This window comes from Salarias fasciatus, chromosome 10 (genome assembly GCF_902148845.1).
Source record: "Salarias fasciatus chromosome 10, fSalaFa1.1, whole genome shotgun sequence".
In the NCBI taxonomy this organism is placed as follows: domain Eukaryota; kingdom Metazoa; phylum Chordata; class Actinopteri; order Blenniiformes; family Blenniidae; genus Salarias; species Salarias fasciatus.
This window is the reverse complement of record NC_043754.1, coordinates 68,107-95,000: the sequence shown is the minus strand read 5'-3', so window position 1 is coordinate 95,000 and position 26,894 is coordinate 68,107. Positions and strand designations below refer to the sequence as shown.

Below are 26,894 nucleotides of genomic sequence, written 5' to 3'. Positions count from 1 at the left end.
TTGGCGTCCCCCACGGCACCCTGAAGCTTTCAGCAGGTCGTCTCCATACTGGACTCTGTAAACCAGATGTGATGTGATTGGTCCAGCCCGTCATGTGACCGCATCACGTGGACAGAGGGGGCGCTGTGAGAGGGTGATTTTATGAAAAACTCAAATCAACAGATGATTGATGTGAAAACCAGAGTCTGGTGAAGCAGCAGGGTGGAGAACCAGACCCTGAGACCAGGACCTGGTCTGGAACCAGGAGCTTTAATGTTTATTCTCACTCTAAAAATCTGCACTTTCTTATATTTCTAATGAGACCAGGACCCAACATCATCGTCCCCTGCTGGAATTTCCCCAGAGTTACAGCTTTTTTGCACTTCCACATTATCTTCATGTTTTGCGAGTGGAGGCGCCGCTTGAGTAGCAGTGGCAGTCGTAATGGTACTAGTGATTTCTTCTGGTTTGGTGCGGGTTTCCACTGGTTTGGTGCTGGTTTCCACTGGTTTGGTGCTGGTTTCCACTGGTTTGGTGCTGGTTTCCACTGGTTTGGTGCGGGTTTCCACTGGTTTGGTGCGGGTTTCCACTGGTTTGGTGCTGGCTTACACTGGTTTGGTGCTGGTTTACACTGGTTTGGTGCGGGTTTACACTGGTTTGGTGCTGGTTTCCACTGGTTTGGTGCTGGTTTCCACTGGTTTGGTGCTGGTTTCCACTGGTTTGGTGCGGGTTTACACTGGTTTGGTGCTGGTTCCGGCCGGGGTGAGGCAGGCTGAATGCCACAGGGCCTCATTGTGGATCTGCTCTTTGGGCTGTGAACTGACTGACCTGAGATGTTCTGCCGTGTTCTCCTCCTCAGATGACCCAGGAACAGTGTTCTCATAGGAACAATGTCCAGAGTTCAGAGAAACCTCAGGTGTACAAGGTGGGAATCTACGGCTGGAGGAAACGCTGCCTTTACTTCTTCGTCCTGCTGCTGATGATCCTCATCCTCATCAACCTGGCGCTCACCATCTGGATCCTCAAGGTCATGAACTTCACCATCGTAAGTCCCCCTCCCCCCACCCCCCTCCCCCTCCCCCCAGCTCCATCTCCCCCTCCCCCGTGGCTCTGCAGTTGGCTGTGCCGCTCACCTCGCCTTGCCTCACCTCGCCCCGCCTTGCTGCTCGCCTCAGCTCACCTCGCCCCACCTCGCCTCGCCTCGCCTTGCCCCTCACCTCGCCCCGCCTCGCCTCGCCCCACCTCGCCTCGCCCCACCCCGCCTTGCCTCACCTCGCCCCGCCTTGCTGCTCGCCTCAGCTCACCTCGGCCCGCCTTGCCTCGCCCCACCTCGCCTCGCCTCGCCTTGCCCCTCACCTCGCCCCGCCTCGCCTCGCCTCGCCTTGCCTCACCTCGCCTCGTCTCGCCCCGCCTCGCCCCTCCTCGCCCCACCCCGCCTTGCCTCACCTCGCCCCGCCTTGCTGCTCGTCTCAGCTCACCTCGCCCCGCCTCGCCTCGCCTCGCCTCGCCTTGCCCCTCACCTCGTCCTGCCTCGCCTCGCCTTGCCCCTCACCTCGCCTCACCTCGCCCCGCCTCGCCGCTCACCTCGTCCCGCCTCACCTCGCCTTGCCCCTCACCTCGCCTCACCTCGCCCCGCCTCGCCGCTCACCTCGTCCCGCCTCGCCCCGCCTCAGTTTAAATCCAAACTGTTGAGCTGCAGAGTCTCGTTCTAACCAGAACCGAGAACAGAGTCTAGGACAGAGGGCCGATCCCAATTCTACCCCTTACCCCTCCCCCTTACCCCTACCCCTATGATATGCGCGTTCACGAGGCTTCAGGGCTTTCCCAATTCTACTTTTTGAATAGGGGTAGGGGTAAGGGGAAGGGCTATTTCACCCCTTTCAGCGAAGTCTACATCGATGCTCCCTATTCTCTATAGAGGTAGGCGGAGTTTCACATTGGCCAGAAAAAAAAACAACATGGCGCCCACCACGGAGTCGCACACATGTAAGCTTGCTTTCTGTATACTATTTAAAAAGCTATAAAAAGTGTATTTGCTTCACTGAATTTATAGATATACTAGCGTGACAGTGTCCCAGTCATGGATTAACGTTTTAGCGCTGCGTAGCTCCGTTTCCAATCGTAAAGTTGTAACTTCTGAAGAGCACTAATCACTGTATTAACGTCATCTTTTATCACGTTTTTAACGTAATATGTTTGACACAGGGACCCCGATGAAACCCGACTGCTGATTCAGTTTAGAGGTGAAAATGAAGAAAAGTTTTTGAAATCAAAATACAGCGCCAAAACACAGTGGGAGTAAATTATATTATTCGTCTGAGCTCTAATATGTTAGTAATAAAACGTGTTTATAGAAACATTTATGTATTACTTTAGGAAATTCATAAAAGAAAATGGCTTGGAAGGGGAAGTTACAGCCCAGCAAGCTCCAAAAAAGTGGGAGAACCTCAAAAATAAATATAAGGTAAATAATAATACCATTATTAAAAAATAAAAGTAATTTCTAATGTAATTTCTATCATTTCTAATATCCATAATTTGTTGTTGTTATAGGAGCGCGGCGGGGCTTAAAGGGCCGAGGGGGATCCCAGTTCATAGTGCTGCAAAGAGCCCCGGCCCCCAGCCCTGTTCTGAAGGGGGAGGAGAGCAATGGGGGGAGGGCCACGGGCTGAGGGGGAGGGGGAGGGGGGAATTAGGATTGGCCCAGAGTCTACAACAGAATCTAGAACAGGGAACAGGAGAGTAAAGTGGTCAAAATCCAAATGTGAGACCAGTCCAGATCAGTGGATCACTGAACTATCAAACCGTTCTGCAGTTCTGGTTCTGACATGTGGAACCAGGACTGAGCTGAATGCTGATGGTTCTGGATGGGGGTTTGGGGGTTTTGGAGGTTCTGTGTGGTTCCACTGTGCCTTCCTGACGTTGAGGTTAGACTGATCGCTTGCTGAAGATTCATTCTTCTCCAGGCGGTTCCTCTGGTTCCGGCTCCAGGGTTCCGGCTCCAGGGTTCCAGGTCCAGGGTTCCAGGTCCAGGGTTCCGGCTCCAGGGTTCCAGGTCCAGGGTTCTGGCTCCAGGGTTTTGGGTCCAGGGTTCCCACCGTTTCATTCCCGTGCCTCGGGGCAGTGAGAACCCGGTCCCCACAGAGCCGTTCTCTCCCACGTTCTGGACGTCAGGACCGTGTCCTCAGACGTTCCTTTGTCTCTGCAGACGTGGGCGGAGCCAACAGTGGACACGCTGTCAGAACACAGCCGTCCTTGTTCCTGCGGCTGAGTGGGACGTTCTGCCGCCAGGTTCTCTCCCGGCTCCACGGCCAATCGGCACGTTCTGCGTTCAGAACGAAGCAGCGTTCCGCACTAACCCAGAACCTCTGATCCCAGGTTCCCCGGTGATTAATCACATTAACTGCAGTCGGAACTGCGATTAAAATGCAACAGTTCAACAGAACATCTGATAAATCCTGGAACTTCAGAACCTGTTCTGTTCTGTTCAGGGCTGGTTCTGCTGCAGCGCTCAGGGCAGCAGCAACAGAACCAGACCCTGAGCAAAGAACCAAAGAGCGAGAACCACCAACCCCACCGTGCAATATTCAGATTTAGATTTAGATTCAGATTCATACTTATATTTAGACTTACAGACTCCTGTTTTAACGGTCGGGTCTGCTTTCACTGCCCGGAGAGCCGCTGTTCTCTATTTCACGGTTCTGTTTTCAACAAACAGAAAACACTGAAGTTCTCCTGTTGGTCCACTAGATGGTGCTGCTGCTCTACTAATGAAAACAGAACAGAACAGAACAGAACAGAACAGAACAGAACGGAACAGAACGGAACAGAACAGAACAGAACAGAACGGAACGGAACGGAACGGAACGGAACGGAACGGAACGGAACGGAACAGAACAGAACAGAACAGAACAGAACGGAACAGAACAGAACAGAAGGGCAAAAAGTAAAGAAAGGTGCAAATAGTCAGGATGATAACAGAAAAACTAAAGTAAGGAAGATCAAAGTGAAAGAACAACCTCCGTCCAGACTTCCTGTCTCCAGACTTCCTGTCTCCAGACTTCCTGTCCCCAGGCTCCCCGAGGTTTAGGTTCCAGGAGACACAGCTCCACCCAGAGTCCAGACTCTGGACGTTTGGATGGACGACGGAGGTTTGGAGGCGTCTGTCTTTATGAATCAGGGACGCTCCAGTCCTCCGTCCTCCTCCACCCCATCATCAATGCTGGAGCTGCCGGGAGGTGGGGGAGGGGTCAGGGGTCAGGGTCGAGGTCTGGGTCAGGGGTCAGGGTCAGGGTCAGGGGTGAGGGGTGAGGGGTGAGGGGTGAGGGGTGAGGGGTGAGGGGTCGGGGTTCAGGGTCGGGATCAGGGTTCAGGGTCAGGGTTCAGGGTCAGGGGTGAGGGGTCAGGGTCGGTGGTCGGGGTCAGGGTCGGTGGTCGGGGTCAGGGTCAGGTTCAGGATCAGGGTGAGGGGTCAGGGGTGAGGGGTCGGAGTCAGGGTCGGGTCAGGGTCGGTGGTCGGGGTCAGGGTCAGGGTCAGGATCGGGGTTCAGGGTCAGGGGTGAGGGGTCGGAGTCAGGGTCGGGGTCAGGGTCGGGGGTCGGGGGTTAGATGTAGTCTGGCTTGATCACAGACAGTGAGAGGATCTGAGCTCTGAGGTCAGGAGGAGACGTTCCGTTCCTCCATCGTTGTGAGTGCGGAGAACCGGGAGCTGACTGTCTGCGTTCTGCGTTCTGCGTTCTGCAGGACGGCATGGGGAACCTGCGGATCACGGAGAAGGGCCTGAAGCTGGAGGGGGACTCGGAGTTCCTGCAGCCGCTCTACGCCAAAGAGATCCGGTCCAAACCGGTGAGTGGTTCTGGAACCCGGCGGTTCTCCCCAGAACCGCAGACGCCGGTCTGCGTGAGCGCGATTCCAGAACGTCAGCTAGCATTCCGCGAGAACACAGAACTCCGATTCTTTAAATGTAGACCTGTGTTCGGTTCCGGCTGTTGGGGAACCGTTCCATTAGTGGAGGGCTGAGAGAACCCGCGTGACAGAGAACGACATAACGGACAGTTCTGCGGAGAACGCGTTCTCCGCCTGATCACTGAAACGTGACGTCAGGAAGACGAGCAGATCAGGGCGCTGTTGGGTCGGTCAGTGAAAGACCAAACCTGTTGGTCCGCAGAACGGACCAACAGGTCCCAGATTCAGACGTCAGTCCTGGACCTCGTTCAGACGCCGTGGTGACCCAGCCGGCGTCCAGCCGACCTCAAACGTTGGAATTTAGTTGAAATCATGTCAGTTGATGAAAAACGTTAATTCAACGTCAAAACAACGTCGACACTAAACGGTTGAAGTCGTGTCGTAAACTCGCTGTGGACTCAGTGAAATATCAGCATCCTTCAGATGGATCTGTAATCCTCAGTATTTTTAAAATCATGACTTCAGAAAATGTTGCTGAAATATGTCAGCTGAAGAACGTTATTTCAACATCCAGACACGTTGATAAATTCACCACTGGAAAAGTGTTTGTGTGAACGTTCACCCCGCCTTGTGTTTCTTTTTCTTTGAGTCTGTTTTCATTTCCTCGTAAAGTCAGAATTCTGTCTGATAAAAGAGTCACTCAAGCCGTCAGTTTAGTTCCTGATTTCATCAAATTGTGAACTTTGGTGAAACACAAAACAAACATCTTTAACCCTTTAAGCTCGGGGCCATTTTCGCCTAAAAGTTCAACTAAAGACGTACCCAAAGTAAACTGAATGCTGTTCTTGAACTGTTTGGAGTACATGCATGGTTGGGGTCTCATTTGAAAGCTGACAACCTGTATTTTCACCCAGTGCAGTCAGAATTGCTCTAGGTGCTACTGGCACAGAGTTATTTATGTTGCAACACACTGAATTAGGATGAATTTCATTCTCGCCTGAATTTTTTCCCTCATAAAACACCTGGAAATAAGTCTGGAAGCACTGTGCGAGCTTGAAAACATAATTTTGCTAAAGCCTGGGGTCTTACATAGTTCAGGTCAAAATGTCAGAGCAGTACTACAAGAAATGAGTGTTTCACACATGTATTTGTACTGCTATGCCCCGGCGGGGTCAATTTTGGACATCCTCTGTATACCCTCTGAATGCCCTCTGTACAATGGTATATGTTGGTTTTTGGCCCGTTTTTACATTATTTTCACTCCAAAAACTCATCAAGTACTCAAAAAATCACTTCAGAGAGGCTTCAGTGTGGGATAAGGCCCTCAGATTGAGAGGAGCAGGGACAGACAGCAGGTGCATCCCTCAGCAGATATCTGAGAAGTCACAAAACCCCGCTCGCGGGCCAGCCAGCCATTCAGCAAGCTCATTGGCTACCAGCCCTGTCAGTCAAACGCTTCTACCGACGTGATTGGCTCAGAATACGTTGATTACGAGTGATGACGACCGATGACGTGGCTCCATCAGTTTCGGCAGCGGTTGGCTGGTTAGCCATCGGAGGGAGGGATGAGTCACTTGATTGGTTGAAATTGACGAATAAATAACGGAAACCGATCAGTCGCCATATTGGATATCCTCAGCACGAGGGAGAGACGTCTGGATGTTTTTATCTGATAAAAAAATGGATTATTATCGGACGCGCACGCGGAGAGACGCGCCGCGTGCGCGCGCGGGTGGCGCGTCTAATTCTGGATTATTTGCTTATTTCAAGACATGTTTTGGACAAAAGGCTATACTTTCTAGCTTTGTCTGGATGCATACGCTTGTACTGTGGCAGTTTTTGCTGGATTATCTGGATTATGGATCGTCTGTGATCAGTTATGAGCCTCCAAAGGTGAGTTGCGCTGTTTACTTAATTTGCTGTATGTTGGACAAATGTGTTGATATTACCCGCTGTGGTAATCACATCTGAAAGTGGTTTATACCAGCGGATTCATGAGAATATCAGCTTTCTAACGGTACATAGTACGTCTGTGGAATATGCAAAATGCGTCTGGATAATTGATAAATGCATCGTGAGAAGTTGACGGCCCGCCAGGCCGGTCTGAGCTTAAGTTAAAAGCACCACTTTGCTTCGTGTGTGTTGCACTGTATTTGAGGATAAGTCGTTTTCTGCAAACTCGTGGTCACCCTCCCGTTTACAGATGACAAACACAGTGAACTTAAAGCTCAACCGGCTGAGGATCGCTGAGCAGCAGGTTCAAACCGTGTTTCACCCGTCTGTGACGAAACGCCGACGTGCCTCAACCTCAAACGCAAGCCCGGTGGTTCGACTGCGGTCAGTTTAAGTTAGAATTTTATGCACTTTTGCTGCTGTGCTGCTCAGTTGAAGCAAAACCAGCTCTGCAGCGGAGGTCGGCACGGCGTCCGAGTCGGACCGCCGCAGGACGTCAGCGGACCTGATCTGGAGGTCAAACATTACGTTGATTAGACGTTATTTCAACGTCGCATTGTGCAGTGGTTCTGTTGTGGCTTCATTGTGGTTCTACTGTGGCTCCGTTGAGGTTCTGTTGCGGTTCTGTTGCGGTTCTGTTGCGGTTCCGTTGGTCCTCTGCAGGGCCTTGTGGTGCCATCCAGTGGAAAAACAGCTGTTATCACTGTACTGCTACACTCACTGCTGGTTCCTCCTGCAGCCGCTGTTCTCTGAGGTTCTCTGAGCTGTATGTAGAGACAAGAACCTGTCTGTCCTCCTGTCCTCTGTCTCTGTCCTCCTGTCCCCTCACCCCAACCGGGACAGCAGGAAGCCTCCTCCTCTGAGCCTGGTTCTGCAGGGTTCTCCTCTGAGCCTGGTTCTGCAGGGTTCTCCTCTGAGCCTGGTTCTGCAGGGTTCTCCTCTGAGCCTGGTTCTGCAGGGTTCTCCTCTGAGCCTGGTTCTGCAGGGTTCTCCTCTGAGCCTGGTTCTGCAGGGTTCTCCTCTGAGCCTGGTTCTGCAGGGTTCTCCTCCTCTGAGCCTGGTTCTGCAGGGTTCTCCTCTGAGCCTGGTTCTGCAGGGTTCTCCTCCTCTGAGCCTGGTTCTGCAGGGTTCTCCTCCTCTGAGCCTGGTTCTGCAGGGTTCTCCTCTGCGCCTGGTTCTGCAGGGTTCTCCTCTGAGCCTGGTTCTGCAGGGTTCTCCTCTGAGCCTGGTTCTGCAGGGTTCTCCTCCTCTGGGCCTGGTTCTGCAGGGTTCTCCTCTGGGCCTGGTTCTGCAGGGTTCTCCTCTGAACCTGGTTCTGCAGGGTTCTCCTCTGAACCTGGTTCTGCAGGGTTCTCCTCTGAGCCTGGTTCTGCAGGGTTCTCCTCTGGGCCTGGTTCTGCAGGGTTCTCCTCTGAGCCTGGTTCTGCAGGGTTCTCCTCTGAGCCTGGTTCTGCAGGGTTCTCCTCCTCTGAGCCTGGTTCTGCAGGGTTCTCCTCTGGGCCTGGTTCTGCAGGGTTTTCCTCTGAACCTGGTTCTGCAGGGTTCTCCTCTGAGCCTGGTTCTGCAGGGTTCTCCTCCTCTGAGCCTGGTTCTGCAGGGTTCTCCTCTGAGCCTGGTTCTGCAGGGTTCTCCTCTGAGCCTGGTTCTGCAGGGTTCTCCTCCTCTGAGCCTGGTTCTGCAGGGTTCTCCTCCTCTGAGCCTGGTTCTGCAGGGTTCTCCTCTGAGCCTGGTTCTGCAGGGTTCTCCTCTGAGCCTGGTTCTGCAGGGTTCTCCTCTGAGCCTGGTTCTGCAGGGTTCTCCTCCTCTGAGCCTGGTTCTGCAGGGTTCTCCTCTGAACCTGGTTCTGCAGGGTTCTCCTCTGAACCTGGTTCTGCAGGGTTCTCCTCTGAGCCTGGTTCTGCAGGGTTCTCCTCTGGGCCTGGTTCTGCAGGGTTCTCCTCTGAGCCTGGTTCTGCAGGGTTCTCCTCTGAGCCTGGTTCTGCAGGGTTCTCCTCCTCTGAGCCTGGTTCTGCAGGGTTTTCCTCTGAACCTGGTTCTGCAGGGTTCTCCTCCTCTGGGCCTGGTTCTGCAGGGTTTTCCTCTGAGCCTGGTTCTGCAGGGTTCTCCTCCTCTGGGCCTGGTTCTGCAGGGTTTTCCTCTGAACCTGGTTCTGCAGGGTTCTCCTCCTCTGAGCCTGGTTCTGCAGGGTTCTCCTCTGAGCCTGGTTCTGCAGGGTTCTCCTCTGAGCCTGGTTCTGCAGGGTTCTCCTCTGAGCCTGGTTCTGCAGGGTTCTCCTCCTCTGAGCCTGGTTCTGCAGGGTTCTCCTCTGGGCCTGGTTCTGCAGGGTTCTCCTCTGAACCTGGTTCTGCAGGGTTCTCCTCTGAACCTGGTTCTGCAGGGTTCTCCTCTGAGCCTGGTTCTGCAGGGTTCTCCTCTGGGCCTGGTTCTGCAGGGTTCTCCTCTGAGCCTGGTTCTGCAGGGTTCTCCTCTGAGCCTGGTTCTGCAGGGTTCTCCTCCTCTGAGCCTGGTTCTGCAGGGTTCTCCTCTGGGCCTGGTTCTGCAGGGTTTTCCTCTGAACCTGGTTCTGCAGGGTTCTCCTCTGAGCCTGGTTCTGCAGGGTTCTCCTCCTCTGAGCCTGGTTCTGCAGGGTTCTCCTCTGAGCCTGGTTCTGCAGGGTTCTCCTCTGAGCCTGGTTCTGCAGGGTTCTCCTCCTCTGAGCCTGGTTCTGCAGGGTTCTCCTCCTCTGAGCCTGGTTCTGCAGGGTTCTCCTCTGAGCCTGGTTCTGCAGGGTTCTCCTCTGAGCCTGGTTCTGCAGGGTTCTCCTCTGAGCCTGGTTCTGCAGGGTTCTCCTCCTCTGAGCCTGGTTCTGCAGGGTTCTCCTCTGAACCTGGTTCTGCAGGGTTCTCCTCTGAACCTGGTTCTGCAGGGTTCTCCTCTGAGCCTGGTTCTGCAGGGTTCTCCTCTGGGCCTGGTTCTGCAGGGTTCTCCTCTGAGCCTGGTTCTGCAGGGTTCTCCTCTGAGCCTGGTTCTGCAGGGTTCTCCTCCTCTGAGCCTGGTTCTGCAGGGTTCTCCTCTGGGCCTGGTTCTGCAGGGTTTTCCTCTGAACCTGGTTCTGCAGGGTTCTCCTCTGAGCCTGGTTCTGCAGGGTTCTCCTCCTCTGAGCCTGGTTCTGCAGGGTTCTCCTCCTCTGAGCCTGGTTCTGCAGGGTTCTCCTCTGAGCCTGGTTCTGCAGGGTTCTCCTCTGAGCCTGGTTCTGCAGGGTTCTCCTCTGAACCTGGTTCTGCAGGGTTCTCCTCTGAACCTGGTTCTGCAGGGTTCTCCTCTGAACCTGGTTCTGCAGGGTTCTCCTCCTCTGAGCCTGGTTCTGCAGGGTTCTCCTCCTCTGAGCCTGGTTCTGCAGGGTTCTCCTCTGAACCTGGTTCTGCAGGGTTCTCCTCTGGGCCTGGTTCTGCAGGGTTCTCCTCTGAGCCTGGTTCTGCAGGGTTCTCCTCCTCTGAGCCTGGTTCTGCAGGGTTCTCCTCTGGGCCTGGTTCTGCAGGGTTCTCCTCTGGGCCTGGTTCTGCAGGGTTCTCCTCTGAGCCTGGTTCTGCAGGGTTCTCCTCTGGGCCTGGTTCTGCAGGGTTCTCCTCTGGGCCTGGTTCTGCAGGGTTCTCCTCTGAGCCTGGTTCTGCAGGGTTCTCCTCTGGGCCTGGTTCTGCAGGGTTCTCCTCTGAGCCTGGTTCTGCAGGGTTCTCCTCCTCTGAGCCTGGTTCTGCAGGGTTCTCCTCTGGGCCTGGTTCTGCAGGGTTCTCCTCTGGGCCTGGTTCTGCAGGGTTCTCCTCTGAGCCTGGTTCTGCAGGGTTCTCCTCTGGGCCTGGTTCTGCAGGGTTCTCCTCTGAGCCTGGTTCTGCAGGGTTCTCCTCTGGGCCTGGTTCTGCAGGGTTCTCCTCTGGGCCTGGTTCTGCAGGGTTCTCCTCTGGGCCTGGTTCTGCAGGGTTCTTGCTCATGTGGATCTGTTGGGTTTCTCTGTAAAAGTGTGGAAATGACATGTTGTAATTGGCAATTTATAAATAAAGCTGAATTGAATTGAATGATCTAGAACAGAGGCTGTTTGTTGGTTCTGCTGCTGCGAGGTCGCCTGACGCTCCAGAGGGACAGAGGGACAGAGGGACAGAGGGACAGCTTCATGTCCGCCACGGAAATGTTTCACTAGTCCGTCTGGGTAGCCGCTCTTCTGATTTGATTTCAGAGGCGGGACCTTCAAATCAATCCGTAGCCAGCGATTGGACGACCGTTCGAACCAAAGAAGAAGGCGATTGGACGACCGTTCTGATTGACACGCGACACACTCGCCACAGACCAATCGGCATCCAGCCGCGGTGTGACGGCGCTCTGCGCTGCCGAGAAGCAGCAGACGTCGTCTCCTGACAAACAGCCTTGAAGTGATGCTCTGTGCTCGTCTTTCACAGAACAAACTGAGTCTCTTTCTGATGAAGCTGCAGATGTCGCCGTGTCCACGGAGGTCGCTCCGCACGCCGCCGTTGTTTTCAAACTTTCGGGCGCCTCCCGCTGTCGTCACGTCTCTCGTCACGTCCGCTCCTCCCGCAGCTCCGCCTCTTTCCCCTGATTGGGCCGCTGACATTTTAACAGAGTGAAACCGTTGGTCTGTGGAGCGCTGCAAGATGGATCTGCAGGATTCAGGACCTGAGTCAGGCCCGTCTGCTGTGCAGGGTTACCCCGAGGCTCCGGCTGGAAATGTTCTTTAGTTCCAGAACGTTCCAGAACCTCTTCCAGCTCTCTGAAGACACGGTTCCCTCCTGTCCTGTCTCCAGAAAAGCTGAGATCATTTAATGTTGCTCAGTCAGTTCTGTTGTTCTCCAGCTGATGTTCCCTCCTCAAGTCAGTCAAGGTTCTAACCAGGAACCGTGTCTCCGCAGGGCCGTCCACTGTCCCTGCAGTCGTCCCGGAACGTCTCCGTCAACATCGTCAACAGCAACAACCAGCTGCTCACGCAGCTCGTCACGGGTGAGGAACCGCAGAACCGCAGAACAAGCATGTGTTCCCTGGACTGTCCCGCCCCCAGTGAGCCCCCCTGCTGGGGGTCCCCCTGGGGGGGGTGGCGGTGCCCCAGCAGTCCTGACCTTTGACCTCTCCGGCTCAGTGCTCGGTGCCCTGTCTCCTCCTGTCAGCAGCATAATTGGGTGTGTCTGTGCGTGCACGAGCACGAGCACGAGCACGTGAGTGTGGTGGGTGTGTGTGGTTCAGTTCAGCACGTTGTGTTGTTTTAATCAAGAACTAAACCGTGTGGTTCCTCAGGATCCAGTGGATCTGCAGCTCATGTCTGATGCTCTCCGTGTGGTTCCTCAGGATCCAGTGGATCTGCAGCTCATGTCTGATGCTCTCCGTGTGGTTCCTCAGGATCCAGTGGATCTGCAGCTCATGTCTGATGCTCTCCGTGTGGTTCCTCAGGATCCAGTGGATCTGCAGCTCATGTCTGATGCTCTCCGTGTGGTTCCTCAGGATCCAGTGGATTTAAGGCTCGAGGGAAGCTGTTCGAGGTCAGATCCAGCGCCGGGAAGCTGCTCTTCTCAGCAGACGAACAGGAAGTGGTGGTCGGCGCCGAGCGGCTCCGAGTCATGGGTGAGCAGCGGGGGCGGGGCCGGGGCAGAGGGGGCGTGACAGAGTGCATAGGGGGCGGGGCCTAGGGCAGAGGGGGCGGGACTGAGGACGGGTGAGAGAACTCGCTTCCTGTCCATGATGAAGACCTGGGTCCGGTCCTGTCCTCCACCGTCCCGCTGCTCCAGACTCGCTGAGGCCCTAAAAGGTGGAGGAACCCTGATCCAGAACCTCTGGAACCACGTCTGGCTGGACCCTGCAGACCTCCAGAGTCTCACCAGGTCCAGGACAAGGACCAGGGCCAGGACCAAGACCAGGGCCAAGACCAAGACCAAGACCAGGACCAAGGACAGGACCAAGACCAGGACCAAGATCAGGACCAAGACCAGAACAAGGATCAAGACCAAGGTTCAATCTGGTTCAGCCCGGTTCAGCCCGGTTCAGTCTGGTTCAGTCTGGTTCAGTTTGGTTCAGTCTGGTTCAGTCTGGTTCAGCCTGGTTCAGCCTGGTTCAGCCTGGTTCATCCCGGTTCAGCCCGGTTCAGCCCGGTTCAGTCCGGTTCAGTCTGGTTCAGTTTGGTTCAGTCTGGTTCAGTCTGGTTCAGCCTGGTTCAGCCTGGTTCATCCCGGTTCAGCCCGGTTCAGCCCGGTTCAGTCCGGTTCAGTCTGGTTCAGTTTGGTTCAGTCTGGTTCAGTCTGGTTCAGCCTGGTTCAGCCCGGTTCAGCCCAGTTCAGTCCGGGTCAGCCCCGTTCAGTCTGGTTCAGTCTGGTTCAGCCTGGTTCAGCCCGGTTCAGCCCGGTTCAGCCCAGTTCAGTCCGGGTCAGCCCCGTTCAGTCTGGTTCAGTCTGGTTCAGCCTGGTTCAGCCCGGTTCAGCCCAGTTCAGTCTGGTTCAGTTTGGTTCAGCCTGGTTCAGTCTGGTTCAGCCTGGTTCAGCCCGGTTCAGCCCAGTTCAGTCCGGGTCAGCCCCGTTCAGTCTGGTTCAGTCTGGTTCAGCCTGGTTCAGCCCGGTTCAGCCCCGTTCAGTCTGGTTCAGTTTGGTTTAGCCCGGTTCAGTCTGGTTCAGCCCGGTTCAGTCTGGTTTAGCCCGGTTCAGTCTGGTTCAGTTTGGTTCAGCCCGGTTCAGTCTGGTTCAGCCCGGTTCAGTCTGGTTTAGCCCGGTTCAGTCTGGTTCAGTTTGGTTCAGCCCGGTTCAGTCTGGTTTAGCCCGGTTCAGTCTGGTTTAGCCCGGTTCAGTCTGGTTCATCCCGGTTCAGTCTGGTTTAGCCCGGTTCAGTCTGGTTCAGTTTGGTTCATCCCGGTTCAGTCTGGTTCAGTTTGGTTCATCCCGGTTCAGTCTGGTTTAGCCCGATTCAGTCTGGTTTAGCCCGGTTCAGTCTGGTTCAGTTTGGTTCAGCCCGGTTCAGTCTGGTTCAGCCCGGTTCAGTCTGGTTCAGCCCGGTTCAGTCTGGTTTAGCCCGGTTCAGTCTGGTTTAGCCCGGTTCAGTCTGGTTCATCCCGGTTCAGTCTGGTTTAGCCCGATTCAGTCTGGTTTAGCCCGGTTCAGTCTGGTTCAGTTTGGTTCAGCCCGGTTCAGTCTGGTTCAGCCCGGTTCAGTCTGGTTTAGCCCGGTTCAGTCTGGTTTAGCCCAGTTCAGTCTGGTTTAGCCCGGTTCAGTCTGATTGACAGTTTCACGGAACATCGAGGACCAACTCCGAACCTTTGAGAACAGAACATCATGGAGCCATGAGGACGGGACGGAGTCCAGTGGATTTCCAGGACGATCTCGCTGCCGGCAGAACTCTGACAGATTCTAGAACTCTGATGGATTCCAGAAAAACCCCAGTTCCAGAACTCCGTCACGCTCTGAAGCTCGAACACATCGCAGAACTCCAGAACCTTCTGAGTCTTTCAGTGAGCGCTAGCAGCTCTATTAGCTTAGAGTTAGCAGGTCTATTAGCATAACATTAGCTGCTCTGTTAGCACAGCATTAGCAGCTCCCTGCTAGCTCCCTGTCCGTGTCGACTCCACGGAACATCAGGTCAGATTCTTCTTCTTCAGTTTTCTGCAGTTCTTCATCATTTCCTGGTTGCCATGGTTACTGTGGAGGATCAAGCTGCTGGTTCGGCTGAGCTCCGCACGCTGGAAATTCTCTCCTCTCCGAGGTGACGAATCGGGTCGCACCGAATCGATTCGAATCGGGTCGGACCGAATCGGTTCGAATCGGGTCGGACCGAATCGGTTCGAATCGGGTCGGACCGAATCGGTTCGAATCGGGTCGGACCGAATCGATTCGAATCGGGTCGGACCGAATCGATTCGAATCGGGTCGGACCGAATCGGTTCGAATCGGGTCGGACCGAATCGATTCGAATCGGGTTTTCTGCAGAAAACTGAAGAAGAAGAATCTGACCTGATGTTCCGTGGAGTCGACACGGACAGGGAGCTAGCAGGGAGCTGCTAATGCTGCTAATCGGTTCGAATCGGGTCGCACCGAATCGATTCGAATCGGGTCGGACCGAATCGGTTCGAATCGGGTCGGACCGAATCGATTCGAATCGGGTCGGACCGAATCGGTTCAAATCGGGTCGGACCGAATCGGTTCGAATCGGGTCGGACCGAATCGATTCGAATCGGGTCGCACCGAATCGATTCGAATCGGGTCGGACCGAATCGATTCGAATCGGGTCGGACCGAATCGGTTCGAATCGGGTCGGACCGAATCGATTCGAATCGGGTCGCACCGAATCGATTCGAATCGGGTCGGACCGAATCGGTTCGAATCGGGTCGGACCGAATCGATTCGAATCGGGTCGGACCGAATCGATTCGAATCGGGTCGCACCGAATCGGCCGACACCAACAAACAGAGTCTGTTTTTAAACTGCTGGGATCCTCCAGAGGAGCTGAGTGGACCGATCCAGAACGGCCGTCCAGCGAGTCCCACAGGCTGTGCTTGTGTGTGTGTGTGTGCTTGTGTGTGTGTGTGTGTGTGTGTGTGTGTGTGTGTGTGTGTGTGTGTGTGAGCGTGGACATGTGTGTGTGCGTGTGTGCACGTGTGTGTGTGTGTGTGTGTGTGTGTGTGTGTGTGTGTGTGTGTGTGTGTGTGTGCGTGTGTGCACGTGTGTGTGTGTGTGTGTGTGTGTGTGTGTGTGTGTGTGTGTGTGTGTGAGCGTGTGTGTGTGTGTGTGAGCGTGTGTGTGTGTGTGTGTGTGTGATGATCTCTGTTGTGATTGCAGGCGCTGAAGGAGCTGTGTTCAGCAAATCTCTGGAGACGCCGCACGTCCGAGCCGAGCCGTTCAAAGAGCTGCGGTGAGTTCACATGCTAATGCTGCTAATCATGCTAATGGTGCTAATCATGCTAATGGTGCTAATCATGCTAATGGTGCTAATCATGCTAATGGTGCTAATCATATTCTTCTTCTTCTTCTTCTAATGATTTCCGGCAGGCTGTACGCTGATTTAGCGCAATGCTGCCCCTTCAGGTTAAGCAGTAAGCATCAGTTCACACTTTAGACTCTGGAGTAGAGGTTGGTGGCTCACAAAAACTTAATCACAGCATTGTCAATCAAGCAAGAATTGCTACCAGCAGAAAATAACGACTTAAAAGAAAAGACTGTTATTCCAAATTGAGATAGTTCTTTATATAAAACCCGCCTCTCCACACTGTAACACACACAAGAAAATAATACATGGATAACGGTTTCAGCTTCCCCACACTGACACAAGCCACTCTGATGCTTTCCTAATACATTTAAATAGGCAGCAAGCCCACAATGCCCCAGTCTGATGCCAGTAATTTTTACTTGACTAGTTCTGTTGTCCATCAGTGGTCTACAATTTTTAACTCCGGGCTGACAGCTAAACAATACTCTACCTTTAGTTTCCTTATCCCACTTTGTTTGCCATTGTTTGTCTATTTCATTTTTAAAAAGAGAGATGCACTCCAGCTTCCCAAGGCCCATTTCATATTCCACCTCACTATGAAGAAGAGAGTCTTTAGCAAGATTATCCGCAGTTTCATTTCCATATATACCTGAATGGCCAGGGATCCACACAAAAATTACCGCACAGCCAGACTGTTCAATTCTACGCAAGCAGCTCAAAATTTCAAGGATTATATCAGAGCGCTCTCCTGAAAGTCCACCAGCTATAGAACGAATTGCAGCTGAGGAGTCAGAAAAAATGTACGATAGCTCAGGTTTATTCCGCTCGATCCAATCCAAGGCCCACCAGATTGCCAACAGTTCAGCAGAAAAAACAGACACATTATTAGATACTCGCATATTTTTCCTAATCTCCTTATTCATTATGTAAACTCCAAAGCCAGCTTTCCCTGAGGTTGGATCCTTGGACCCATCTGTAAAAATAAAATACCCTGAGTCACTCCTTGAAATAAATTCATTCACTTGTTGGCAACAAACTCTTTCCTTATTCTGACCCAACAGGTCAAGCTGCGCTTCTGGATCTGGTCGGAGCCCAGCAGGGACAGGGGACCATGCTATGCTAGTCACATTTTGCTTGCTCAGCCCCAGCTCACCAGCAGCCCGACATATTGAGCTCAGATAGTTAGCCCGTCTCATGTTTTTTTCGAACTCCCAGCATTCTCCCAGGAGGCTGTTTGCACTGGAATCATGCCTCAACCCAGCTCGTCTAGCCCAGTACTGGAGCCCGAGCTTCTGCCTTCGCATTCCCAACGGAGTCTCTCCCATCTCAACTAATAAAGCCGGAATCGGTGTCGTTCTAAAAGCCCCTGAGCAGACCCTTAGTGCTTTAGCCTGAATTCTATCCAGTTTCGCCAAGCTGGTCTTAGATGCCGCTCCATACACAAAACAGCCATAATCCAAAGTAGACCTCAACATCGCTCTAAATGTCATTTGCAAAGTTAGACGGTCTGCCCCCCAATCCGTGCCGGCCAAACTGCGAAGAATATTGATGATCTTTTCACATTTACAGATGACTTTTTCAATATGGCAGTTCCATGTAAGCCTTTCATCCATCCACATACCTAAAGATTTAAAGGTTTTGACCCTTTCCAGTGGGTGATCATATAAAAACAATGTACTTTCTGGAGTTTTCTTTTTAAAACCAAATATCATGAAATTACTCTTTGAGATAGAAATCTTAAAGCCCCACTGATTTGCCCACTGAACTAATTGATCCAAAGCAATCTGAGTATGCTCAATTAACAGATCTACCTTCGTGCCTCTGCGCCAACTTGCGCCATCATCAGCAAAGAGGGACTTTCCAAATCTTGAGTCAATATTTTTGAAAATATCATTAATCATTACATTAAAAAGCACAGGACTAATTACTGATCCCTGAGGAGTACCGTTCAAAATACTAACCTTTTCAGAACATTCGCAGTTCACCCTCACTTGAATTGATCTATTGTTTAGAAAATCCTTAATCCAGGAGAACGTTCTCCCCCTAACCCCTGCATCAAATAATTTAATCAATAAACCCTCACGCCACAAACTATCATACGCTTTTTCAATATCAATAAAAACTGTGAGCAGTGATTCTTTATTGATAATCGCTTTTCTTATGTCCTGGTCTAGAACTCCTACTGAATCCATTGAGTTTCTTCCTATTCTAAAACCATTCTGATAACTAACGAAAAACCCAGAGACCTCCAAAAAGTAGACAAGCCTGTTGGTAACCATTCGCTCCATCACCTGACACAGCACAGAGGTTAGGGCTATGGGTCTGTAAGAAGAGGGAGCGGAAGGGTCCTTTCCTGGCTTACAAATAGGTACAATTAAAGCGTGCTTCCATTCCTTTGGCAACGCGCCGGCCTCCCAGATATAAGTACATAGCACAAGGATCTCATGAAGTACAGGTACCTCAAGATGCTGCAGCAGCTTATAGCTTATCTGATCTGGACCCGGTGAAGAATTTGCTCCAGCTTCTACTGCATCCTTATCTCTCTAAAAGAGAAATACAAATTAACAGGATTATTCATATCTGTAGACTCAGCACCACGGGTTGACTTCCAGCCTTGGGTCAACAGAACTCATCTCAAAGCTTAAGAATTTCTTCCCCCAAAAACTTTGCATTATGGACATCCTGGAACACTTTGACACACATATCGGCCTTTTCTTTACTTGAAACTGCCTCTCTCCCACCTGCCTTCAGGACAGGTGTAGAAGAGCTTGTAATTTTCCCCGACATTCTATGGATCCTTGACCACACCTGCCTGATTGGGGTCTGAGGGCCCAACGTGCCACAGAAGTCTCTCCAACTTTTCTTTCTCTCTTTTTTAATAGTTTTACGAGCAAAAGCTCTGCACTTTTTATATTCAACCACATTTTCTAGAGTCGGTTTTTTCCTTACTGTTCTAAATGCTTTTTTCCTTTTGCTCACAGCTTTTTCACACTCCTCGTTCCACCGAGGCTCAGTAACCCGATCTGGAGGGGCCCTTCTGCATGGCGTGGTCTCAGAGGCCACCCTAACAGCCATCTCTGTTAATGAATCACACATGATGTCAACTGAATCCTCACTGTTTACATTCGTCAGGCCATCATTTGTACATTTTCTGAATTGTTCCCAGTCTGCACGGGCATAATCAAAGCGAGGAAGTCTATCCCGAGCCTCCTTTACGAAGGATTTTGCAATTGTCGTTTTTACAGGGAAATGGTCACTGCCAACTGAGTCATTCAGAACCTTCCATTCTGCTATACTGGCCCAGTTGGGAGAAACCAAAGTCAGATCAAGGCAAGAGGCTTTACCTGAGTTTACATCAATACGTGTTGGAGTACCAGTATTTAAAATTACTAAGCCGCTCCTGTCCAAAAGATCTTCAGTCACCAAACCGTTTGAGTCCCTTTCCTGGCTCCCCCACAGTGGGTTGTGAGCGTTAAAATCTCCAACCCATATAGTCCGTGGTCCAGTTTTCTCCACCACTTCCTCTAAATCTGAAAACATCAGGGGATTGGGTGGGTTGTAACAATTAACAATATGAATGTCCCCTCTGTACCCCACACCTCTGTCATCAAACATTCAAGCGAACCATCAAAATCACATCGTTTATACTGAAACTCTTCTTTTATAAAAGTGGCACAACCCCCTCCAGGATTACTAATTCTGTCTATACGCTTATATAACAGTTATATCCCGGGATATTAAAATCAAGACACGACTTTAACCATGTTTCCTGAACACATAACACATCTGGCTTTGAATCAAGATCTTTAACACACTTTTTAACCTCTTGCCCATTGGCGATAAGGCTTCGTGCGTTCCACTGCAAAATACTAACCATGAGAAGTAGACTAAACATCTTCAATGTTGTCCTCGAACTCAAATTCATCATCAAAGTCACACCCTTCCTCGTCGCCAGTTTCAGTCTCATCTCTCACACTGGCTCGGCTCGGCTGAGCAGGATCGTTCTGGGCTGACCTCATGTAGGAAAACAGCCTCTCTGGCTGAAAATCTCTAAGCCCCAAAAACCTGTTCGCGGCCTCGGTTACAGATTTGATTATGTCCGATCTCGATTGCTTTCCACGGGCGACACATGAAACATCTACGATGAAAGCCATAAGGGCCTCCTTGCTTATGACAAGCTCCCCTTGACTGAGGTTACCATGGGAACGCTTGCTGTCAAAAGGACCCCTCACTGGGGCTCGGGAGAGACTGTGAGGATGGGCACCTCCCTCCACTCTTTTCAAGGCTTCTGCATTGGAGATCTTATGCGTTTCTTTAACCACTTGAACCTGCTTTGCTTTGACAAAAAGATGGCATTCCCTCGATGTAGTCATGTGACTGCCACCGCAATTACAGCATTAGAAACAGACACGGTGCAAGATGCAATGTCGCGTTCCCCTCCACACTTTGCACATCGTCTGTTACCACTGCAGGAGGCAGCCATATGCCCAAAGCGCTGGCATTTAAAACACCACATGGGGGGTCTCTGGTATTCCTTTACCTGATACGATAAGCACCCAATAAACACTCGGCTTGGCAAAGTATTGCCACTGAGCGTGATCAAGACTGGGGCACTGGGGTTTCCTCCTTCCCGGGCCTTAAACCTTCATTTCACACTCAGAGATCTCAGCACAGACACCATAGATCACACCTTCTACAGTGTCCCTCCTCTCAATCACTGAAACCTCCACTTTTTTCCCCGCTACCGACTTAACTTTCTTAGCCTTGTCCAGTTGCTCCTGAGACTTACAAATCAACAGAAGCGCTCCACTTGCTAGAACTCGAGCATCCAGTCCACTGCTGACATTCTTAAAGGACTCTGCTATTTTAATGGATTCACTCCTCTAAACCCACCTCCCGTTTGCTCTTTTAGCTTGAAGATTACTTTATACTCCCCCTCCAGAGCCCTTACCACCTTCGCCGAGCGATCCCCTTCCTTTTCAAGAGACGTATCATTTCTATCGCGCTTTCCTGACATATTGGATCCCAACCTACTACTACTGCGATCCCTGGATTGACCTCCTCCCGAAGTAGCAGCCATCAGCAACAGGTGACTAGCGAGAGGAAAATGTAGGGAACCGATACCGGACCTATACAGGCCGTCGGCCGGTAACCAGACACAAGCCCCCGGCAGCACCTACCGGTATCAGCTAACAAATCAGAAATCCGTGATCCAAGCCGTAATCCTTAAAACATACACCGTTCAAGCCGGGCAGTACCAAACAAAATTCAAACTTCGCGGACAACAGACAGCGTCACCAACCTCCACCTCCCTACCAGCCGTCCTCGTGCTAATCATATAGTTTAATATATATATTATATGTATACAGTATATATCAGTGGCGGACCGTGTATTTCACATTAAGGCCTTCAGAACAGATCCGCCTGAACCAATCCACCTCTCAATAACTATTTTGTCTACAAAAAAAAAAAATCTTATTATGCAGATATGCACATAAAGAGTTGTTGCACAGCAGATAGATACTTGTGCAGCCAGAATAAATGCCTTTGCTGAAGAGCACAAGTCTCCTGCTACATCTGTGCACATACAATGAGCATCAACAACTTAATAAAACAGCAATATTATTTAGGAAAAGAGGAACATTTTACTCACCAAAATCCCGATTATTTGAAAACAAAATCCATCCTCCTTTCCTTCCTCAAAGAGAGTTCAACTGCTCTGTCATATAGATTATCCGTGTTTCAGTTCCATAAAGCCAGGACTGAAAGTCCAGCTGCCCTGTGGGATTTCTGGCAAGTTTTATTTCTCTTCAGGTCTTCTTCTTCTTCTTTGGAATAATTGAGGTAGGCGACCAACAACTTAGGTGCATAGCGCTCCAGGGACGCTCACACCCGGAGACGCTCCAGGGACGCTCACACCCGGAGACGCTCCAGGGACGCTCACACTGGAGACGCTCACACCCGGAGACGCTCCAGGGACGCTCACACCCGGAGACGCTCCAGGGACGCTCACACCCGGAGACGCTCCAGGGACGCTCACACCCGGAGACGCTCCGGAGACGCTCACACCCGGAGACGCTCCGGAGACGCTCACACCCGGAGACGCTCCGGAGACGCTCACACCCGGAGACGCTCCGGAGACGCTCACACCCGGAGACGCTCCGGAGACGCTCACACCCGGAGACGCTCCGGAGACGCTCACACCCGGAGACGCTCCGGAGACGCTCACACCGGAGACACCCCGGAGACGCTCACACCCGGAGACGCTCCAGGGACGCTCACACCCGGAGACGCTCCAGGGACGCTCACACCCGGAGACGCTCCAGGGACGCTCACACCCGGAGACACTCCGGAGATGCTCACACCCGGAGACGCTCCGGAGACGCTCACACCCGGAGACGCTCCAGGGACGCTCACACCGGAGACGCTCCGGAGACGCTCACACCCGGAGACGCTCCAGGGACGCTCACACCCGGAGACGCTCCAGGGACGCTCACACCCGGAGACGCTCCAGGGACGCTCACACCCGGAGACGCTCCGGAGACGCTCACACCCGGAGACGCTCCAGGGACGCTCACACCCGGAGACGCTCCAGAGACGCTCACACCCGGAGACGCTCCAGGGACGCTCACACCCGGAGACGCTCCAGGGACGCTCACACCCGGAGACGCTCCAGGGACGCTCACACCCGGAGACGCTCCGGAGACGCTCACACCCGGAGACGCCCCGGTGACGCTCGTGTCCAGCTGGGATGCAGTTGTCCAGGGTCCATGGACCAGACCTCTGCTCAGGACCTCTCAGGACTCTGTGGGTCCTCCACTGTCCCCGGGCAGCACAGAGCAGGACAGGAGGTCCTGGGCTGTCCTCTGGACAGGGCGGAGGATCTCAGCCGACTGGGACGTCCTCAGAGCAGGACAGAGCAGGTCCTTCATGTCCACCGCTGTCAGACTGGACAGCTCCACTGTGGACAATATGAGCACGTCCCCGGGACATTAATGTCCTGCAGCCATGGACGCTACATGTCCGGACACGTCTGTTTGTATTAGAGCTCCTGATAGACGCCCCTGCTGGATCACGGTGGTCCTGGTTTTTGGATCCAGGTCCTGCTGAATGTTCTGAACCCAGACTGAAGGCTGATCCAGATTAAAACCAGGACCGGATCACGGGAGCTGATCCGGTTCCGTCCGATGCTAACAGCTAGCAGCTAACGTTTTCCGTGGTGACGTTGTCCCCAGGCTGGAGTCTCCAACCCGCTCCCTGCTGATGGACGCTCCTAAAGGGGTGGAGGTCCTGGCCGAGGCCGGGGACATCCGGGCCATCTGCCGCAACGAGCTCCGGCTGGAGTCCAAGGACGGAGAGGTAGGCCCCGCCGGGCTCCGGGTTCTGGGCTCCGGGCTCTGGGCTCTGGGCTCCGGGTTTCGGGGTCCGGGTTTCGGGGTCCGGGCTCCGGCCTCCGGGTTCCGGGCTCCGGGCTCCGGGCTCAGGGTTCCGGGCTCCGGGCTCTGGGCTCCGGGCTCAGGGTTCCGGGCTCAGGGTTCCGGGCTCCGGGCTCTGGGCTCCGGGCTCCGGGCTCAGGGTTCCGGGTTCTGGGCTCCGGGCTCAGGGCTCCGGGCTCCGGGCTCAGGGTTCCGGGCTCAGGGTTCCGGGCTCCGGGCTCTGGGCTCCGGGCTCCGGGCTCAGGGTTCCGGGCTCCGGGCTCCGGGCTCAGGGCTCCGGGCTCCGGGCTCTGGGCTCCGGGCTCCGGGCTCTGGGCTCTGGGCTCCGGGCTCTGGGCTCCGGGCTCTGGGCTCCGGGCTTAGGGTTCCGGGCTCAGGGTTCCGGGCTCCGGGCTCCGGGCTCTGGGCTCCGGGCTCCGGGCTCTGGGCTCCGGGCTCTGGGCTCTGGGCTCCGGGCTCTGGGCTCCGGGCTCCGGGCTCTGGGCTCTGGGCTCCGGGCTCTGGGCTCCGGGCTCTGGGCTCCGGGCTCAGGGTTCCGGGCTCCGGGCTCTGGGCTCCGGGCTCAGGGTTCCGGGCTCCGGGCTCTGGGCTCCGGGCTCTGGGCTCCGGGGTCCCAGGTCCAGGCAGAACCGGAACCGGAGGGTGGATTCATCAGACTGGAGATTCCTGAAGCTGAGACAGAGCGTCTGACGTAGACCAGCAAGTCCTAGAACCCTGGAACCTTTTAGAACTCCAAAACGTTCTACTGTAGAACCATGACACAATCTAGAACTAAAGAACTTTCTAGAACCCATCTCACTGTAGAACCCAAACACGTTCTAGAACTACATCAAATCGTAAACCTCCACAATATTCTAGAACTACAGGACATTCTAAAGGTCTAGAGCAGATCCTAGAACCCATCACAGCCTAGAACCCATCACAGCCTAGAACCCATCACAGCCTAGAACCCATCACAGCCTAGAACCCATCACAGCCTAGAACCTCAGCACAGCCTAGAACCTCAGCACATTGAGGAGAACAGCATGTTTGGAGGATGGGTCAGACTGGAGGACAGGTGAGGACAGGTGAGGACTGGAGGACAGGGGAGGACAGGGGAGGACAGGGGAGGACAGGTGAGGACAGGTGAGGACTGGAGGACAGGGGAGGACAGGGGAGGACAGGGGAGGACAGGTGAGGACAGCTGAGGACTGGAGGACAGGGGAGGACAGGGGAGGACAGGGGAGGACAGGTGAGGACAGGTGAGGACAGGTCCTCCAGATCAGGTCTCCAGTCAGTTGTGTTTGTTTCTGATTGGGTCTTGACCTGAGGTTCTGGTGAGGCTGGAGGTCCACTCGGGTTCTGTCCCCCGTCCCACCGGTTCTGTCCGTCCTCTGCAGATCTCCCTGGACGCCCGGAGGATCCGCCTCATGCGGCTGCCGGAGGGACGGGCGTCCACCAGCTCCTCGTCCTCCGGCACCAGGCAGACGGTCTACGAGGTCTGCGTCTGTCCCAACGGGAGGCTCTTCCTGTCCCAGGCCGGGACCGGGTCCACCTGCCAGATCAGCGACGGGATCTGCCAATAGAACCGGTCCAGACCGGCCCGGAACCAGAGACCCCCGAGGACCGGGCCAACGGACAAAGACTGTCGTGGAACCGGAACCGGACGGATCCCGAAAGACACAAACTGTTCTGGACACACACACACACACACACACACACACACATACACACACACACACACACACAGACTTACAGAACAGAATGGTTCCGCCTCTGTTGGTTCCTCCTGAAGGGTTGAAGAACCTCCGGCTGGAGAACCGGAGCAGAACCACGGAGACGCCGACTGCTCCGAACACACACACACACACACACACACACACACACAGAGCCTGGTTCTCCTTCAGTCCCAGAACCACCCGTTGATCACCGCATGGCGTCCGTCCTCGTCCTGTGGCTGGACGTGTCCCCCTCTCCGTCCCCGTCAGTGATCAGGAACCATCTAGAACAAGTCTGGACCTGAACAGGGCCACAGGGAACTGACGTGGGGACAACCTGGACGAGCTGCCGTCCACCGTCCAATCAGCATGCAGCTCACTGATTCCTACAGTGAGGCCCCGAGACGTCCTCTAGTGGCCCCGAGACGTCCTCTAGTGGCCCCGAGACGTCCTCTAGTGGCCCCGAGACGTCCTCTAGTGGCCCCTAGACGTCCTCTAGTGGCCCCGAGACGTCCTCTAGTGGCCCCGAGACGTCCTCTAGTGGCCCCGAGACGTCCTCTAGTGGCCCCGAGACGTCCTCTAGTGGCCCCGAGACGTCCTCTAGCGGCCCCGAGACGTCCTCTAGTGGCCCCGAGACGCCCTCTAGTGGCCCCTAGACGTCCTCTAGTGGCCCCTAGACGTCCTCTAGTGGCCCCGAGACGTCCTCTAGTGGCCCCTAGACGTCCTCTAGTGGCCCCTAGACGTCCTCTAGTGGCCCCGAGACGCCCTCTAGTGGCCCCTAGTCCCCTAGTCGGACTCGGTTGCCGGTTCCTTTGAGTTCCTGCTGGCTAACAAGCAGTGTCCTGCTCTGGTTTTGTCCTCCGGTCCTCGGCGGTGGTCTCCGGCTGGTTCTGGGACGGTTTTACCAAAAGGAGAGAACCGAGCGAGCCGCTCTGTGGACCGCGGGGAACCGAGCCTGTGCCTTACGTCGATGCACTCGTGGTAGAAGAAGCACATCACCGACCCTGTTTGGCGTCAAAACACGTTTCAGTTCCTCCACAAACCTGTGTGAACGCTGAGACCTCAGACCTGGACTGGAGCCCGGGACCCCGTTACCCCCAGACCCCCTTTACCCCTCTATTGGTAACTGTTACCCCCTCCAGACCTACAGACCCTCAGACCTCCAGACCCCCTGGACCTTAATACCGCCCAACCTCTAGACCTCCAGATTCAGATCTACTCCAGACCCCTAGACCTCTAGACTTCCAGTTTTCTACACCTGGACACCTCCAGACCGTCTCCGTCTTTTGTTTTTTGACCTTCAGATGCAAACCAGTTCTTCAGACCTGTTTTTGGTTCTCTTGGGGTTAGCCCTCAGAGATCCAGATTCAGATCCACCTGGAGAACCGTTCTTCTTCCCTCCTGAGGCAGTTTGTGTTCTGTCTGTCCAGGCCCTCCAGTCCAGGTCCTCTGGGTCCTCCAGGTCTTCCAGGTCTTCCAGGTCTTTGGTTCTCTTCCGTCTGTAAATCTGTTGCTTTGTTTTGATTTTTTACTCCGGAGAACATGAAGAACGGCCAGAAGGGCGGCGGCGGCGAAGAGAGGACAGCGTCTTGCCGGCCGACGTGGATCGCGTTGCGTTAGCATTTGTTTGAGCCGCTAGCACGGAACCTTCAGAACCTTCAGAACCTTCAGAACCTTGGGTTCTTTTCTTCGCTCTTCAGTGTCAAACTGCCGCTCCTGGAGTCATTTTCAAAGAAGCCAAATTAAAGGCGTTGTTCAAACCCGCTGAGTCATCATTGATGAAGCTAACCGCTAACCGCTAACATCTGTCCTCAGGCTGTCTTCACACCCTTCCCATGATGCTTTGCTGATCTGGCGACTGACACGAATGTCCAGTTTGGAGAGACGCTCGTTAAAAGAAGACTTCATAAAGAAAAAGAAAACTTATTCCTGGAACCCTGGACCAGCTCTAGACCCTCCATCGGGGCTCCAGGGCTCATGGGAGTTCT

At 53.8% G+C, this 26,894-nt stretch overlaps 1 protein-coding gene across 1 annotated transcript in view; it reads left to right on the top strand.

The window, feature by feature from the left end:
• The window catches only part of LOC115396005 (delta-sarcoglycan), a 28,515-nt gene extending 1,855 nt beyond the window's left edge, over positions 1 to 26,660 (top strand). Inside the window, exons 2-8 of the mRNA XM_030101736.1 lie at positions 839 to 1,024; positions 4,723 to 4,824; positions 11,733 to 11,820; positions 12,316 to 12,435; positions 15,626 to 15,698; positions 23,009 to 23,132; positions 24,589 to 26,660. Coding sequence (XP_029957596.1) covers positions 839 to 1,024; positions 4,723 to 4,824; positions 11,733 to 11,820; positions 12,316 to 12,435; positions 15,626 to 15,698; positions 23,009 to 23,132; positions 24,589 to 24,774 — 879 coding nt within the window. The 3' untranslated portion in view covers positions 24,775 to 26,660. The remainder of the gene's footprint in view (positions 1 to 838; positions 1,025 to 4,722; positions 4,825 to 11,732; positions 11,821 to 12,315; positions 12,436 to 15,625; positions 15,699 to 23,008; positions 23,133 to 24,588) is intronic.
• The last annotated feature ends 234 nt before the right edge of the window (positions 26,661 to 26,894 follow it).